The sequence below is a fragment of the Trachurus japonicus genome, chromosome 4 (genome assembly GCF_045865225.1).
Source record: "Trachurus japonicus isolate A0001 chromosome 4, Traja_1.0".
In the NCBI taxonomy this organism is placed as follows: Eukaryota; Metazoa; Chordata; class Actinopteri; order Carangiformes; family Carangidae; genus Trachurus; species Trachurus japonicus.
The window spans coordinates 33530720-33550237 of record NC_140910.1 but is presented as its reverse complement, the minus strand read 5'-3'; the positions used below and the strand labels follow the sequence as shown (position 1 = coordinate 33550237).

The 19518-nt window shown below is 40.6% G+C and overlaps 1 protein-coding gene across 1 annotated transcript in view; it reads left to right on the top strand.

Annotated features, from left to right (window-relative positions):
* Positions 1-19518, top strand: part of mast2 (microtubule associated serine/threonine kinase 2) — a 234321-nt gene that overhangs the window by 57202 nt on the left and 157601 nt on the right. Inside the window, exon 3 of the mRNA XM_085775245.1 lies at positions 1504-1751. Coding sequence (XP_085631371.1) covers positions 1504-1751 — 248 coding nt within the window. The remainder of the gene's footprint in view (positions 1-1503; positions 1752-19518) is intronic.

Here is a 19518-nt window from a genome sequence, read left to right as displayed (position 1 = left end):
GGATGAGACGTTGATATCGAGTCAAGTCAGCAACTAAACAACATTATGACGAGTTGACGAGTTGTTTTCCCACATGAGGGAGTATTCTATTTTTCCGATTATCCCGAGGCCACTTGAACGCAGCATTGACTGCAGGACGTTCAGGTCTCATGTCGGAGTGACAGCGCTTGATTAGAATAACGACCTAGGGCTGATGAAAATATATACTGTATCTTATCAGGCCGATAAGTTATAATATCAGAGTTATTGGAATGACGTTTTTTTAATTTATTTTTATTATAATAAATTAGTTTTTTTTCTGACAGTCATAACAAATGCAAAACAAAAAACAGTTTATTACAGAGCGATAGTTGCATGGAATTCACTGCTGAGGTTTTTGATGCTAGAAGGTAGAGCAGCCTCTTGTAAACAGGGAGTAAAGATGTATTTGTTTACACGGGGAAGCATGAGTTCTGTTTCTTCATAACTTCAATACAGTTTGTGAATGAGATGTGAGGTTTTTTAATGTTTTGTGTTGCTGTTGTCCACTGTATGAATGATGATGATCTGTGTGTTGAATGTTTTACAAATGAGCTACAAACGTACGCACAGTGGCCTCACGTACTTGTCAATCGCAGTGTTTTATTTTGAAAATTGACCGGATTCTCTCGTGTTTCTTTGTGTGACTTCCTGCCAAGATTGACGCGATCGCTTGCGGCTTGTGCACAAAATAGACCAGACGCGGAAACGATATATTGTGCGTCTAAAGCATAGACTGTATAAAGAATGGACGTAGCACCCGTGACGTCACCCATTGGTTTGGGGGAGTCTGTTTTGTGCCGCTACTACGGGGGTTTGAACCGCGCCATGTTGGATTCTACTTGCCATATTTGGAGCGGGCGCCCACTGGCCTCGAAGCAGCGGTCTCCGGACCTGTCACTCAACGTTTCCGCGCCCTAATTGGCCAGAACTTTAAACCTAATAATAGTAAAACGGTAGAGTTAAAAAAAATTCCCCCCCCCTCAGAGTGTGTGCGGGGGTAGAAACTATCGGTTGAGACCAAAAAACGTTCTGACACCAGGCTTTGATCATGTTTATTGAGGATGTAAAGTGGGTGATTTTAACATGGGGGTCTATGGAGAATGCTGCTTTCTGACACCAGCCCCCAGAGGAAGAAGAGGGGATTGCAGCTTGTTGAACGAGGAAGTGACTTCACTTCTCAGACCGACAACTGCCCCCTTGGTCTAAAGCAGCAGCGGCAACAATTTAAGTAGCGACGATCCGCCGCAACTGAATCTGCTACAAAATCCAGACTTTACATTCTTGTGTTTTCATTATCGGCAGAAAAACTGATCACATCACAGTATGGACACATACGACGTCTTTATGCTGATATCAGTCATATATTGATATTATGGGACATTTGTAATAAAAACCACTAACTCCTCCTCCTCCTCCTCCTCCTCCTCCTCCTCCTCCTCCTCCTCCTCTCTCCTCCTCCTCCTCTCTCCTCCTCCTCCTCAGGTAAACAGCTGCTGCCTCTCTCCAGCAGTCTGCACGCCGGCGTCAGTCAGCTGGCCTGGCCCGGCCCGCCAGGAGCCTTCATCACCATGGCGATGGGGGCGGCGGCGGTGGGCGGAGCCTCAGCAGCAGCAGGGGGAGCAGGAGGAGCAACAGGAGGAGCAGGAGGAGCAACAGGAGGGGAGGTGAACAACCTGGTCCGCATGAGGAGTCAGGCCCTGGGACAGTCGGCTCCTTCTCTCACCGGACTGGTCAGTCTCACACACACACACACACACACACACACACACACACACACACACACACACACACACACACACACACACACACACACACACACACTGTTGTGTTTATAAACTCGCGTCTGATTGGTTGAGAGTTTGTTTGTTTGTTTGGAATCGAACCGGCACCTCGTCAGCGCTGGTTCAGGTTCAGTTAGTCCTGATTGGTTTAAATGAAGCTGAAGGTGATGATGTAATGAGGTGGTTGTGTGTGTGTTTAGCTGACTCACTGTGACTGTGTGTGTGTGAGGGGAGAGGGAGAGGGAGGGGAGGGGGGGCTGAGTGAGGATGACTCGGCCTTTTACAGACACACACACACAAACACACACACACACACACACACTGCATACCAACCATAGAAACAGTGATGATGAAGCAGAAGTGACAGTCAGTCTGTGAGACGAGGACAGTGAGTCTTTGATAAGTGTGTGTGTGTGTGTGTGTGTGTGTGTGTGTGTGTGTGTGTGTGTGTGTGTGTGTGTGTGTGTGTGTGTGTGTGTGTGTGTGTGTGTGTGTCTTTGTGTGTGTGTGTGTGTGTGTGTGTGTGCTCCTCTCTGCCTCCTGCTGGTCACAGAGGAGACTCACACTGAGTTGACAAGAGTTTTGACTTTTTCTCTCTGTGTCTAATAATACATAATAATAATAATCTATAACATTTCTCAGGTGAATTCTGCTCCTTTAAGTGATGAAGTTCTATTATATAATAATAAATATCTACGCCGTCATTTCAAACTGTCATTAGTTTAGTTTAAAGGGGACCGATTATTCTGCTTTTCCAGCTTTTCAGACTCATGAATATGTTTATAATGTTGGATTCTTGCTCTAGAGGACGTGGAAGTGCCACATCATGACGTATAGGTGTCTGTTGTAGTAATGAAGGAGTCTTTTTATCGATCAAAACTTTCAGCAGCTTCCCACTGGGCTCCAGTATCACATTAAAAACCCTGATATAGGTCGTATTTAAATGAAAAAGACTCAATAATCTCTAATCATATCATCTGGAGCTGCTTCCACCAAAAACATATAATAAAAACAACACAAACACAGGCAGCACTGTTGGATTCAAAATCTACTTTACATACACCTGAACAGGAAATCACACCCATAGTGGCTTTACCATAAACCTGCAAATAAACCAATAAACACTTGACACAGTGTTTGACCCATTAACAGACTCACAGTGAGGCTTTAACACCTTTGACCTTCTTTATACTTCTTCCTACTCTTTTTTTTGAACTTCTGTGTATTTTTTTAATTTTTATTTTAGACAGGTTTGAAATAAATTCATCCATTCATTCATTCAAAACCGTTAAGATGACTCAGTACAGGAACCCATGTCTTATACATACATTTGAATTTGCACTAATCACTTCGCACTTTCTCCTCGCACTGGCACTTATGCTGAATGTGACGCTGCTGGGCATTGTCCTCCCCGTATATTGCATTGTACGGTATTGTGTGTATTATTTATTTATTGTGGTGTATGTGGTGGGAGTAGTACTGTATTGTTTCTTTGTGAGAGCAAAAACCAAGACACATTCCTATCTATCAACTTGATTCTACTTGTTCACATGGCAATAAACGTTTTGAATCTTGAAACCAAAACACAGGACATTCTTCACACTTGAAGTGAAAAAAAAAACATGAAATAGAAAAAAAACATAAAGTAAGGTTAAAGGTACAGTATGTAAGAAATCTAAAGCAACTGGCCGTAAAATCCTCCTAATATGTCACAGAGACTCAGGAATAATGTTCATATAACATGATGAACTCACCAACAACAATAGTACAGCCAGAGTATTCGCATTAAAAATCTTTTTTTGCAGACTGCAAATCATGTTTATGTTTTGAATTCAGGTGTTGGCATGTTGCGCCACCTAGCGCTCTCTCTCAGTCACGGCGGCGTCAGTGGCGTTTCAGCCTCAGTCTGCTTCCACTGAGCTGCTGCTACGACTGAGAGGAAAAAACCAGATCACTGTGTTTTGAATTTGACTGCAGTAACCGTTTTTGGCCACATTCTTACATATGGCACCTTTAAAGGGATAGTTCAACATTTTGGCAAATTGGCCCATTGCCATAATCGCTATAGTAATAGCAGTAGGTTCGTTACCTTTAATTGTAGGTGTAAGCTATTTTCAGTACGGCGGAGCGGAGCGCAGCAGCTGGCTGCTCAGAGCTACGCTATGGAGGCTAAGGGAATTTCTTGGTTTCCCTCATTAAACTCATCAAATTCAACATCCCAAAACTCCACAGCGCTATGAGATAATGACGGAACGATACAAAACGGAGCCGTTTTCGAGATAAATACAGGGTAAATACGGAGACTGCTTGCTGAAAAACTGTCCCTGAACGCAACGCGCATCAGCGGTTTTGTATGAATTTACCTCTTAAACGGCTCCGCTGTACTAAAATCCGCTGTACTAAAAATAGCTTACACCTACAATTAAAGGTAACGAACCTACTGCTATGACTATAGGGATTATGGCAATGGGCCAATTTGCCAAAATGTTGAACTATCCCTTTAAGTATTATAAAATCAGTAAAATGTGTTTTTTTAAAGGGTTAAAACAGTGAACTAAAGTTTGATGAACAGAAATCAGTTCATCTGCATCAGATCAGGTTGTGGATCAGTCTGATGTGTGATGTCAGAGCTGGTAGCGTCCACCAGGGGGCGGCAGAGACTGAGGGGAGTCACAGCTCCGTCCTGTTCACACACACACACACACACACACACACACCGCTATGTATCTCATATACATTTATCTGTGTGTGTGGTTTATTTTTTGGCCTGGACAGGAAGTTGTCTCTGAGTTTGTTTTGGTGCAGAAATAATCAGAGGTTTTATTATGAAGGAGAAGAGTTTATTAATGTTTCCTTTTACCTGCAGCCTTCAGCTACTCCTCCTCCTCCTCCTCTTTGCCTCCTTTTTCTCCTCCTCCTTTTCTCTCCTCCCCTTCCTCCTCCTCCTCTTCCCTTCCTTTTTCTCCTTCTCTCTTCTCCTCCTCTCTCTTCCTGCTTCTTTTCTCTCCTCCTCTTCCTCCTCCTCCTCTTCTTCTTTTTCCTCCGTCTCTCTCCTCCTCGTCCTCTTCTTTCTCCCCCTTCTCTCTCCTCCTCTCTCTTTCTCCTCCTCTCTTCTTTCTCATCCTTCTCTCTCCTCCTCTTTCTCTCTCTTTCTCCTCCTCTTTTCTCCTCTTCTTTCTCATCCTTTTCATCTTTTTGCTCCTTCTTTTCTCTCCTCCTCTTCCTCCTCCTCTCTATTTCTCCTCCTCCTCCTTTCTCTTTCACCTCCTCTTATTTCTCCTCCTCCTCCTCTCTCTTTCTCCTTCTCTTCTTCTTTTTTCTCCTCCTCCTCTCTCCTCCTCGTCTTCCTCCTCTCTCTTTCTCCTCCTCTTCTTCTTCTTTTTTCTCCTCCTCCCTCCCCTCTCATCCTCTTCCTCCTCCTCCTCCTTCTCTCTCCTCTTCCTCCTCTTCTTTCTCATCCTTCTCCCTCCTCCTCCTCCTCCTCTCTCTCCCTCCTCCTCTCTTCTCCTCTTCCTCCTCCTCCTCTTTTCTCCTCTTCCTCCTCTCCCTTTCTCCTCCTCAGGATCATGTCTCTCTCAGTTTTATATCACGGAGCTTAAAGCTGCTTTAAATGGACTTACATTAGGATTTAGAGGAACACCTGAGCCTCTCCCTCTCTCCATCTCTCTCTCCATCCCTCTCTCCATCCCTCCCTCCATATCTCTCTCCATCCCTCTCTCTATGTCTCCATCCCTCTCTCTCTGTTTTATCAAGTATCAGGTTATTTCTAGGAGATGGAGACGCAGGTTTTTCCTTCAGCAGATTTTACATTTATATTTATTATACAGCAGCACAGTTATGACCTAAGGAACATTCAAGGTGACGTTTTACAGCTCAGTTAAAACACAATGACAGAAACAGATTCACCACAAAAGAGAAAAGAGAAAAGAAATAAACTGTTCAATAAAAAATCACCATTAAAAGAGTGCAGAGTGCAGCGATTAGAAGATTTAAAAGAGTTTAGAGTTTAGTCGTCTTAATTATAATCATGTATTGTATTAAACAGTCTAGATAGATCAGATTTCCAGAGAGCTGCATTTACATTTATACATACATGGTGCTTTTTTTTTTATTAATCAAGTTGTATTTAATGTTAGTGTATAGTTTTTTGCCTCTATCAGCAGCTCTGGGAGTGTAATGTGTATCTCTATTTCTTTGTTTTACCTGTGAAGTAGAGTAGAATTAATAAAGAATAAAACTCAGTGACTTTAGGATCAATATTATTTTATCGTCTCGTCTCTAAAACCAAATGAAAATCCTGATGAACTAATATAATTCACCTTTTCCTTTACACACACACACACACACACACACACACACACACACACACACACACACACACACACACACACACACACACACACACACACACACACACACACATGCACTTAAACAGAAGTGTGTCACAGAGAGCGAGCAGAGCCTCGTCCATTAGTGGAGAGGTAAACACCATCTGGACGTCCACAAATGTTTTCCCCAGGACACACACACACACTCACACACACACTCCATGACATCCATTCGTTCCACTTAATAACACACACACACAGGTGTTAACAACACACGCACACACACACACACACAGGTGTTAACAACACACACACACACACACACACGCCCTGAGGGAGCAGCTCTCCCTCCATTAGCCTCCACTCTACTGTTTAATTCCAGCAGCAGCGAGGGAACGAACACATTCTTCCAGATAATCCTCCATCACACGGGGATCAGAGCTGATGATGATGATGATGATGATGATGTCATGATGAAGAGTCACCGTGAACTCTATGTTCAATTAAAACATCAGTTAAAGATCAGTGGATGAAGAAGAAGAACAGGTCAAACAGCTCATTATATATGTATAAAAATCTTTATTTCAGACACAATTGACCTCTGGCTAAGCCCCGCCCCCTCCACTCACTTGGACAAACAGTCAACATTCGGTGACAGTTGCTATGGCAACAGCTGTCACAGTAGGAGACATTTCACAGGAGGCAATTGATGATTTTTGGAGACAGAAAGATTAAACGTCACTTAGCTTTACTGCTATGGCTGTCGGTTGCCGCGAAACGCCGATAGCGACGGGCTAATTTCTGTTAGCCTGTCTATGGAGTTTTACATTATACGTTAGCATTAAGCTAGCGGACTTTATGCTTAGTTGTGATACTGGCTAACATCTAAACATCTCTGACAATATGTTGCCTCAAATACGTTGTTGACTTAACTTAGAACAGATGTAGACATCCTTGTTAAGTTTATCCAGGTTTAGTTGGTGTTGTGGTCTACTGCATAACTTTATCCAGAGCAGACACTTCTCTTGGTTGAGATGTGGCTTGGGAAAAGGTTAAAAAAAATCCACCCCGTCGCCCAGCCTCTCAGGATACGTAGTGTCAGAGTTGCATGTACCCCATGAACACCGTTTGACCATTTTAAACTTAAAATGTCAAGAAAAAACATATAAAAACTAATGAAAACTGACTAACTGCAATGCATTTCAATGGACGTGGAAGCAGAGAATGTCCCAGTGTATGGGCTAGCTATGCACACTGTGATTGGCTCATTGCGTTTGGGGGCGTGGCTTAGCCATAGGTCAATTAAGAAAACTAAAAGACAGAGGAATGGGAGGAAGTTACCACTGCTATTACATAAATAAATACATTTCATTTCAACATACACAAATTATACATACAAATACAGCACTTACTTAGGAAAGGGTCAAGTTAGGGCTGTTCGATTTTGCCCAAAAATAAAATACAGATTTCCTTCTCTCAAAACCCGGTTTCAGATTAGACTCACGATATTTTTGTGAAATGACAAAAGTGAAAAAATGATATCAAATCTGCTATTTTTTATTGAAATAAGTTTGTCATGCTGTGATCTTTAACTGCCACAGACTCAAGACAGACTTTACAACGACTTGGTTCGCTGGCTTTGGCGAACGCCGACATGTTTGTTTACCGTATGTGGGGAGACGCGATGGGAGGAAGGAGGCGGAAGTCACTACGGCAACACAGATACATTAACGGGGGGCTGTGCCGTAATTACCCCAGTATTTTTACTGTAAAACACTTTGAAAAGCTTTGTGTTTATTTAAAATTGTGCTTTATAACTAAAACGTATTGGATTTGATAACATGAACATGATTAGCTTCTGTAACGGTGTCGGACATGTTGGAACATTAGAGGACGACACAAACAGCTGGACGACAGAGTTAGTTTGGTTTCTCTTGGTTTAAAGACGCTCGTCACTTCAAACAGAGAGAAACACAAAGCTCTGTGTGTGTTTAAGTGTGTGTGTTTAAATGTGTGCGTGTGTGTGCAGGTCTCGGCCTCAGTGACCTCATCCTTCGTGTTAGAAGCGGCTGACGCAGCTGATGCTTAAATATACATGAGAACATGATGAATAATTACTGAGTTCGGTCTCTCCTCCTCTGTGTCTCTAACCCTCCTCTCCTCCATGTGCATTTGTTTTCAACGAAGGTAAATACAGAGACTGTTGATGAAAAACTGTCCCTGAAGGCAACGCGCATCAGTGGTTTTACATGTATTTCCCTCTAAAACAACTCTGTGTGGTAACGTTGTGTTATTATCTCATAGCGTGGTGAATGTGCAGCTCACAACTTGTCCACCAGAGCGTTGTGGAGTTGTTGGATTGTGTATTTGATGAGTTTGATGATGAGGGAAACCAAGAAATCCCATAATGAGCCTCCGTAGCGTAGCTCTGAGCAGCTCACGGCTCTGCTCCGCCGTTCTAAAAACAGCTTGCACCGACAATTAAAGGTAACGAACCTACTGCTATGACTATAGACCGAATCTCCTTGTTGTTTACATTCTACTTCCGGGTAGAAAACCAGCTGTAATTTGAATGAGATCAATAGTAACGAACGAGAGTTTAGCTATATATCATATTTTTCACGCCCTATCACCGTTTAGACAAATCTGAAATGATTGAAGAAACATTACTATTTCTGTGTGTGTGTGTTTTGTGTTGCTATGTGTTGTATTTATTCAGTTTGGGGGAATCACAGTGTCTAGAAAGCATCAGTGGCTCAGCTGACAGGGACAGCTAACGGTAGCTAAGCTAACGGTAGCTAAGCTAACAGCAGGACGTCAGCTGTTAAAACCCTCCCGTTGTGGGACACCACATGAAACTACTCCAGTTAGCTCAGTCATGTTGGAACTCAGATATCCGCTGGAGAAAATATTTTTTCATGGAGCGTTTATTGAGTCACTGAGTTATTAAAGTTAAACAGGTAGCTAACCGTTAGCCCGGCTAATCTCTGATAACCATGACTAATTACAAAAATGTGCACACATAAATAGTAATGTTTGTCCAATCATTGGTTTGGGGTTTGGTTTTATAAACTTTACAAACATCAGATTAGTCTAAACGGTGATATAGTGACATGAAAAAGTAGATATATATAGAGAAACTCTCGTTCGTCACTATTGTTCTGATGCTGGTTTTCTACCCGGAAGTAGTTGTAAACAACAAGGAGATTCGTCCTATAGGGATTATGGCAATGGGCCTATCTGACAAAATGTTGAACTATCCCTTTAATGGGTAAAATGGCTGCCGGTTCCTCCTGGTGAGAAGAAACAGCTCGACTGTAAAGAGCTGATGACTCACGGTGAAGGTTGAACAAGGTGTGTGTGTCTGTGTGTGTGTGTGTGTGTGTGAAACAAGAGGGGCAGACAGCATGTAGAAAAACAAGCACAGAAACTGTAACACACACACACACACACACACACACACACACACACACACACACACACACACACACACACACACACACACACACACACACACACACACACACACACACACACCCTCCTCTCCATCTTGCTGCAGGCCGTCAGTCGTCCTTGTCGTCAGCGTGATTCATGGCTTAAAGGAGGAAAATGTTCTGTTCTGACTTCACCTGCTGAGAGACAGCAGGACACACACACACACACACACACACGCACACGCACACACACACACACACACACACACACACACACACGCATTAACAGCACATCCATCAGAAAAGCTCCTGCTATTTATTCTCTGAATGAATGTTTTTCCGTTCTGCTGTTGAAGTGAAGCTAAAACGACTTCATTCAAAAAAGAAAACAGAAAGAAAACCTTTGAGAAACATGTTTTATTTAAATTTAAACTTTATTCAGTTTAAAGGTCCAGAGTTTAAATTAGTGACAACCCTAGTGGTGACGTTGAAAACTGCCGTCGCTGTGGTGAAACCTTTCTTTGCCGGCGATGTGACGTTATATCTTAAAGCTGGATCTGAGGTAAAGATAGAAACTGACCAGGTTTCTTAATTCATTTTTTATTTAATATGGATCCAATATTTGAATTGAATAGGATATAATAGTCTTTATTCTCATTGTACACAAGTTGGACAATGAAATTGCAACCCCCAGTGCTACTTAAAACTACTTAAATCTGAACTCTCCAGGTCTGGTGTCTCTAACCCTCCTCTCCTCCATGTGCATCTGTTTTCAACGAAGCCGGTTGTCGATAATAAATAATAAATAGTGAAATAATGTGTGAATAATGTAATGTAATGTAATGTTTATTGATATTAGTAATGATAATGTCCAACAACAGTCTAAGTATCCGTGGGTGACTTTAATGCTGTAATGAGTTTAAGCATGAGTCATCTTTGCACACTTTAAATTCATAATCAAATCTATGACAGAGTAAACCATGTAAATGCAGCTTTGCTCCCATTAGGTTTTAACTAACAGAATAATTTAGCCCAGTGCATGATGGGAGAGAAGCTCTGTCTGTCACTGTTGGACTGGTTCAGCAAAGGATTGATCGATTGATCGTTCACTCACTTCTCCTTCTGTGACAGTAAAAAGGGACATTTACATTTTTTCAGACAAGACGATTGTCTCAAACTATTCGATTTTTTTTTAAACAGAACGACTTTACACATATTTACACTGAGCACAAAATGTAGGCTACTTTTGTTATATTTGAGTGAGACCAAAACATTTTATTGTGAATAATTCCTTAGTTTCAGGTGTCTACCTCATTTTATTCATATATGTTTTATGCCAGAGACAAATGAAGGAAAGAAAAACCTAAAAAACCTTAAGTATTTATTTTTGTGTTGTTTAGGCCAGTGCCTTATCCTTATTTTACTCAGCTGTTTGCACTTTATGTAACAGTTAAAAGAACTGTTTGTTGCTACAAGCTGCATATTTCATTAAAAGTTTAATGAACTATCATCTTAATTGTCTTTATTTTTAGTTAGCATACCTTAAACACTTAAAGCTGAAAGCTAATGATGGTTATATAAGAGCAGCTGCATGCTGGTGCGATAAGCTGTATGTTTTACATTCAATTTACGTATGATCCGATTAGTCGACTAATCGAAAAAAATAGTCGGTGACTAGTCGACTATCAAAATAATCGTTTGTGGCAGCCCTAGTTCCAATCAGCTCTCTGAATGGACAAAGCACAACTTATGTGTTCTTCATATAATAGTTTTTTTTCCTTTTTCATGTGTAGTGAAATCAGCTGCTGTCAGACAGTCGGATCGTCTCTGACTCGTCTTCTCTCAGCTTCCTCCGTCCTTCACGCTAAAACAGACAGCTTGTGTCACATCCACTTCTTCTCCCGTATGGACGACTCATTCCCTGCTTTCTCCCTTTTTCTTCTTGTTTAATACTTCAGACGACTTAATTCTTGAAATCACCTGATACAGGAACGAGCCATCTCTGCCTTTTACACTCGTTTTCTTTCTCTGTTTCACTTTCTTTTCTTTTCATCCCTTTTTTGTTGCTGTCGTTTTTTTTTCTTCCTCCGTCCCTCTGTGGCTCTGTCGTCTTCACTTTAGTCTCCTTCCTTCCCTCTCTCTCTCTCTGCTTTCATCTCTTGATCCTCTTTAAGTTGAGAGGAAGAGGCTTAAGCTTAAGAGGAGTCACTTAGTGTGTCGGTAGAAGAGGAGGAAGAGGAGGAGGAGGAGGAGGAGAGTGCAGAGCCGAGCCGAGCCGTCAGGGGAACGTTAGCCCAGGTGCAGTGTCCTCGTCTGAACCTGGACGTCGCAGCAGAAGAACAAAGACTCAGAGGAGAGGGTTACTACTGTTTGTAGTTAAGAGAAACTCAACTTCAGACGACGATCATCTTAGAAACCTCACTAGGATTTCACTGAGGCTTGTTGTTGTTGTTACGTTTGAGGAGTTTTTAAGTTGACATTATGTTAAAGGGATAGTAGCATTTTTTTAAAGTGGGGTTGTATGATCTACAAATAGCCCCTAAGTACTTTAATTGCAGTAGAAGACTCTCTGCACTCCTCCCGTTAGCAACGCCAGCCCATAATAGCCCTGCCCAGAGATTTACAACATGCAGTGTTGTGAACAGACCCAAAGAAACGGCCTATTTTCACGGCCTAAAAGAGGTTTTACCTGAAAAAAAAATACACAGTTCCATTGTTCGCTATAATATAATTTTTTCCAGCCCTTCAAAGTGCAGGAAAAACACAGTTTTTATTTGGAGCTAACCAACTGCTGATCGGCGGGCGCTAACCCTGGGCGGAGGGATACGTGAGTTGGTTAGGTCCAAATAAAAACTGTGGTTTTCCTGCACTTTGAAGGGCTGGAAAAAATTATATTATAGTGAACAATGGAATTGTGTATTTTTTTTTCAGGTAAAACCTCTTTTAGGCCGTGAAAATAGGCCGTTTCTTTGGGTCTGTTCACAACACTGTATGTTGTAAATCTCTGGGCAGGGCTATTATGGGCTGGCGTTGCTAACGGGAGGAGTGTAGAGAGTCTCCTACTGCAATTAAAGTACTTAGGGGCTATTTGTAGATCATACAACCACACTTTTAAAAAAAATGATACTATCCCTTTAAAATATCTGTGTGAACACGAGGACCAGAGATGCTTTATTCTTCTGGCTTGTTTTTAATCGGTCTCATTCTCGTAGATGTGATATCTCAGCAACATCCTCCACAAACATTCACCACAACTCAAGGGTGAACTGACTTTACAAAAAATCTAAAAAGTTCTGCCTTTGTGAATTTTAATACCTCCGTAAATTCTCATTCAAATTTGACACAAACGTTCAAACTTGGACTCAAGGACGAACGTTAACAGTCAGTGTGAACTCAGGAAGCTTCTTTTCTTTTTTTACCACTATGCAAAACCTCAAACTTATGCACTTATGACACAATTTCATCAAGAAATGTTGAATATTTTATGTGACTTTAGATAAACTTGAGTGCAGGGCGACTTCAGTGCAGGATGATTTCAAAACACTTAATTTCTCCCTGGAGGGTAAGACAGGAAGTCACAACAACACAGATTTAAAAACAGATCTGAAAAAGCAGACAACATTTCTGTACAGTCAAGAGGAGTGTGATGAAGAGGAATCTGAACATGAGCAGGCAGCAGCAGCAGATGAATCATGAATAATGAATGAATGAATGTGAGCACGGCAGATGAGTAATACAAAAATAATCACAGCGGCGGATAAATCAATCTTAAAGCACATGAGGAGGTGTAAGATTAAAACAGCTGCAATCTGGTGACCCTAGTTTTAATACCATTTATTAATATCTCTCTATATACTGTATATAATCATGGTGTTGTCCATGGTAATTTTGGTTTCTGTTCTTTAATTCTCCTTTTATTTAATTAAAACATCTAATTTTCCACACTATCAAACAATAACAGATGAGCATTATTAGAGCTAATGCAAAAATATGCACTGCAGTTAATAGTTGGACAGTAAAATACCAACACGTGTGATTAAACAACGTGTAGAAACGAGTCGACTGAAACCAGATTACCACACTATTATTATTATTCAATAAATCCAAGATGGAGCAAAAAGTTTCAGTCGTAACTTCACCAGATGAAACTGCAACAAACAGCCAGGTGTCGTCAGCAAAACGCTGTAGAAGAGGGAATTATAATGAGGCCCAGGATGGTTCCCTGAGGAACTCCAGAGTCTGATTTTAGTCGTTTGTGTCAGGAAATCTTTCAACTCAACACACTTGGCTTCTTAAAATCCAACTCTATAACATGAAAATACGGATGAATTCATTCATTTTATAGATAATAGAAGAAGTAGAAGAAATATAAGTATCATCAAATCATAATATACACACAAGTTTGAAAAAGAAACAGGAAGAATTATGCACTTTTTAAAAAAAGAATTCCCACCCTTTTCTAACTAAAGATGGTTTTATACATAAATCAATATACATATAAACTACATACATAAAAACTAACCCTAACCCTATATAAAACATATACATACTCAAGCAAGTAAAATTGTGAGGCCACTCGCCATTGGCCGAAACTGCAATATGCCAACTTCACTATATAATTGTCATTATAAATGCCAAACTGTGAGCCGATCTATATTTTAAAAAAAAACCTGTGTTCACACCACTTATTCAGTCTAAGTTTATGCACTTTTAAATGGAAGTTTCAAAACTCACATCACTATATCTTCCTCCGAAAGCCTATTTTTATTATTTATTTATTATTTATGCAATGTCTGTTGTCATTCCATCAGCTAATTTTAAGCCTAAACCTATTTTGTAATATATAGTTATTGCAACAATTTAGTTTAGGAGGGAGGTGTGTGTTGTTAAGGCAGCTAACTATAATGCAATGGGGCAAACACTGCTGATTTTAATGACTTTGTGTTGTGAGCAGTTCAGTGGCCGGTGAAAACATATTTTGGCCGGTAAAAATTTCATACATTACCTGCCATTAGCAGGTAGGTCACAAAGTCAATTTTATACCCTGTACATACTACATGAATATGTGTGAATTAGGGATGTCACAATTACTTGTTTTCACAATTAATCGCGGTATTAAACACCACAATTAATTGATCGCAAAGATTCCTAAATACCGTCACTTTCCAAAAAAAAGATTATGTATGAACCGTATCGGCAGATGTGCTCCAAAGTAAAGGTAAATGAACAGATAATGGTCCATTTATCTAATGTAGCATTGAATTGGTAGGAATTTAAATGCTAGAGTGTCATTTGTAATTGTAAAAGAAAAAAAGTTTAAATTAACTTAAACATTTGGTATCGATGACAACTAATAACTTGAATATTTCAAACATTTCCCCTAGCGGATTAATAATTGGTCATATTTTAATAGATATTTAAAATGTTTTATAAGTATATTTTAACTATATTTGATTTTACACATTCATAGTGTTGTGAATTTAATTAATGCATAATAATCGTGATAATTGTAATACCGTGATTATTTCTCTGACAATAATTGTACCAAAAAAATCTATTATCGTGACATCCCTAGTGTGAATACATATCCAACCAAGTTGTTTTTTGTGGTAAAAAACAGAAGTGGGGAAAAAACCCCAAAGACGAGTAGAAGTGAGCCGGGTTTTGTTTTGTTTTGTTTTGTTTTCGTGTCTCTGTCAGATGTGAAGGGCTGGGGGGAGGAGGAGGAGGAGGTGGGAGGTGGGGGTTGGAGGTGATGTTACAGGTTCACCTTCCCGTCTCACACCTCAACACCTCAGCAGACAAGAGATTCGACAACTCCAGCGGAGCGTCCAGTGATGAGATGGAAAACATTATGCAGAAGGAGGGAATGGGAGACAGAGAGAGAGAGGAAGCGAGGCTGTGATGGACAGAATAAATAAATCAAGCCACAGTGTAATAACAATATCACACCGGGGAGGAGGGGGAGAGAGATGGATGAATCAGAGATGGAGGAGGTGAAGTGAGGAGTTCTGTCTGGCCTCGTCCACCTGCTGCCTCCTCACGTCCACCGATAAACACAAACATGTCAGAGTGAGATCACAGTCCTGAGATCTTCAACTTAAAAAGCAGAAAACAGACCGAACCTCCCGTTGTTACGGATACAGATCGTCTCCGTCTGTGATTATATTTATATTATTAACACATTTAGTTTCATTCCTGTAGGTTAAACTGGGGTCTGTGGTCAGGTCACGTGATGTCGATGGAAAGTGCAGATGTGAAACTAAGTTGGTTTTAATTTGATTTATATCCGAGCGGAGAAGTGAGAGATGATGGGCAGGCGTCACATTTCTTTCCGTATATTCTATTCGTCTTTTTCCTCCCCCCCAGAAATCATAAACGTTTTTATTTCCAAGAGCAGTAAAGGTCTCTTTACAGCACAAGGAACTTAACGTGGTGTCAGCTGCAGACACAAAAAGTATAGAAATAGTAAAAAGTAGTGATAATAAAATAAAGTAAAATAAAATATATTAAAGCAGAAGTAAGCGATCCGGTCGTTTTGGCTAATGCTGCGTTCCAGGCAGGCTTTTGAAACCGTAAATTACAGCTTCAAGTCACGACTTACGACTTTGTAGCGTTCCAGGCAACCCACTCGTGTTTCTCCGACCTGTTTTACCTGTGAAAGTCACTATAACGGCCACTCGTAACTTCTGACCCGTGAACTCGCACCAGATCGAACTGGTACCACTTCACAGGTCGGAAAAACACGAGTTACGGGTTGCCTTGAACGCACCATAACGTCCTCGTCCCTACGTCACCACATTCAGGCGCATCCCTTGGCTGCACACACAGAGAGGACTGCCCCTTTATGCCGTTCTCTCTCCTCATTGGATAAAGGTTGTAGGATACAAGGAAAGTTTTCTCCTGGGCTCAGAGCAGAGCAGAGTGACTGACAGACCCGTGTTTCAGACCAAACACTCTATGGAAGTGATTGCTGTCGGAAGATACAACTATTTAAGACTTATATTAACACAAAAATATCGCTTACTTCTGCTTTAATAAAGTAGGTTAAAGTGAAAAAATACTTGTCAGATCATAAAGGTGAAATTGCGTTTAAAAAAAAAAAAACTTTTTAATTGCAAGGTGCACGTTGGAGAGGATACTACAGCTACAGCATCCAACTTCCAGCGTCTTTTAACTTACCATTATTAAACTTATTGTGAGGCTGCTGTGCACTCTTTTCTTTCTTTCTTTCTTTCTTTCTTTCTTTCTTTCTTTCTTTCTTTCTTTCTTTCTTTCTTTCTTTCTTTCTTTCTTTCTTTCCTTCTTTCCTTCCTTCCTTAGTAGCTGTGATGATGATCCGGTCTGAGTCCTCTGATCGTTCCCTTCAACACGGCGTTACTGTAGTTAGCTGCTGTTTGAAGTTATTTTTCTAATCTTCTCATCTTTTCCATCGGCCCAGTTTCTAAAATAAAACTAAAGTTTGGTCCTGAGCTTCGGCTTGTTAGTGGGAAAAAAAATCATTGTGACCACTAGTGTAAAAAAAAGTTGATTGCTCTTTACTGCAGATGAATTTCACTTTGAGAAAGTCTGGCTGACTTTGTCTTTTATGATCTGAACTTCTAATGTGCTGCTTAATGACGAGGTTTAAACAGGCTAATAAATAATTGAAGCCTGCATGCGACTGGTCCTGCATAATATTAATAATAATAACGATAATGAAAAGCTCTTATTAATACTCCACAGCCAGCCACAGTTTCAGTTTCAGGGGGATTCATTCATTCATTTCATAACAAACTTGTTACACTCGTCTGTCTTTGTGTGCAGCCCGTCGGCCGCTCTCTGCTCGTTTAACCTTTACCGTCTCTCCTCTCGGTGACGGGGCTTTAATGAGGTGAGAGAGGAGAGAGCAGGTGGATTGAACCTTTAATTACCTCCCACCTTCTCCACGAGCTTCGTTAGCTCCTCTCACTTCTTTAGTCTCTCCTTCACTAACCTGGTTTCACCTCCCGCCTCGTAGTATTAGCAGCAGACGGCTTTTACTTTTCCAGCCAAACAGCATTGAACTTGGTACGATTTTAGTCAGAGAAATAATCACTGTATTACGATTATCACGATTGTTGTGCATTAAAGGGATAGTTCACCCAAAATTGAAATTGCTAGTTGCTTCCCAGTTTGTCAAAATTTGATGAACCAGGAAGAGGAGCTTCGAGAAGCTTCCGCTACAAAACAAGCTTGAAACATAGACTTATTTAATTTTTTTCGGGACAATTTCTCATGTCGGGGCTTCAATACAAGACGGACATTACATACGAGCAGCATGGAGGTATTTGGATGTTTTTTGGTGTGTCTTTTTGTTATGAAGACAGTTGGTATCCATTTGCAACCGTCATATGGACATGCACTGCTACGCCGAGACCCCCTGTAGCTCAGAGAAGCCACGGAGGACTCTGAAACTTCTCCCAGCCCTTAGTCCACATGAGGGGGAGGAGATCATGAGGGAAATTTGAATTTTGGGTGAACTATCCCTTTAATACATTTTACATCACTGTAAAGGTGTAAAATCTAATATAGCCTAGTCAAAATTTACTGATTATAATACAAGTATCTATTAATATAGGACCAGTTATTAATCCCCCAGGGGAAAGGTCAGTTATTCAAGTCATTAATTGTCACCTATACCAAATGTTTAAAGGGCTAGTTCAACATTTTGGCAAATTGGTCCATTGCCATAATCCCTATAGTCATAGCAGTATAGGTTTGTTACCTTTAATTGTCGGTGCAAGCTATTATATACAAAATAAAATACGTACAGAGACTGTTGATGAAAAACTGTCCCTGAAGGCAACGTGCATCAGTGGTTTTGCATGAATTTCCCTCTAAAACAACTCTGTGTGGTAACGTTGTGTTATTATCTCATAGCGTGGTGAATGTGCAGCTCACAACTTGTCCACCAGAGCGTTGTGGAGTTGTCGGATTGTGTATTTGATGAGTTTGATGATGAGGGGAAATTGCCTTATATGGATCCCACATCATCTTTTTTTTAGAAAGCGACGTTATTAATGAACCTTTACGACTGATTAATTGTGACGTTTAATAACGCGATTCATTATGAAAACAAGTAAATCGTACCATAATAATAATAGAAATATGAACCTGAGTCCTGGTTTCTACTCTGCATCTTAATGGGAACGAGTCGTGTCGTGGTTTATTATTATTATCTGTCTGATCACACACAAACACACAACCACAATTACACTTCCACTTCAATTTATTTGACTATGTTGTGTTAATAATACACACATAAATGGAAAGTTGCCTCCTGCAGCGAGAGCTTTCAGTTGTGACTGAGTGCAGACAGCAATTAGACACAGGCCATGACAACTGAAGTGTGTGTGTGTGTGTGTGTTTTTTAGTGTGTGTGTGTGTGTGTTTCTAGTGTGTGTGTGTGTGTGTGTGTGTGTGATCAGTGCACGTCTGAATTCCCTGAGGAGAAAACACCAACACAACATGAACATCAGCCGCTCTCAGGCTGCAGGCGACTCCTCTGAAATAATTAGTCGAGTTTTTATTTTCAGACTTTTTCTCACTGTTTTTTTTTCTTCTGGGAGCTGAGAAGGAACTCGTTTCAAGTGGAAATCAAGACTTTTTTTTTCTTTTTTTTTATGCTCTGCCCCCTTTTCCCCTGTTTTGAAGTCGACTTCTGTGAATTTAAATGAGAGTGAAAGTAGCCGAGGTTTTACTCTGTTCACAGGAAGTTCAGAGGCGTCGCCGGCTCCTCTCAGGGAGAAATCCATACCAACCGCTCTGAAGACACACACCTAAAATATAAATATAAATATAACATATAACATTGTTTAGTTTTACCTGGACAAATGTAATAATTCACACCTTAACTTCTTCAGTGGAGACTCTTTATGTTCTTCACCTGCAGAGAGAACCAGGACTTCAACACTAAAACTATATTTAATCTTT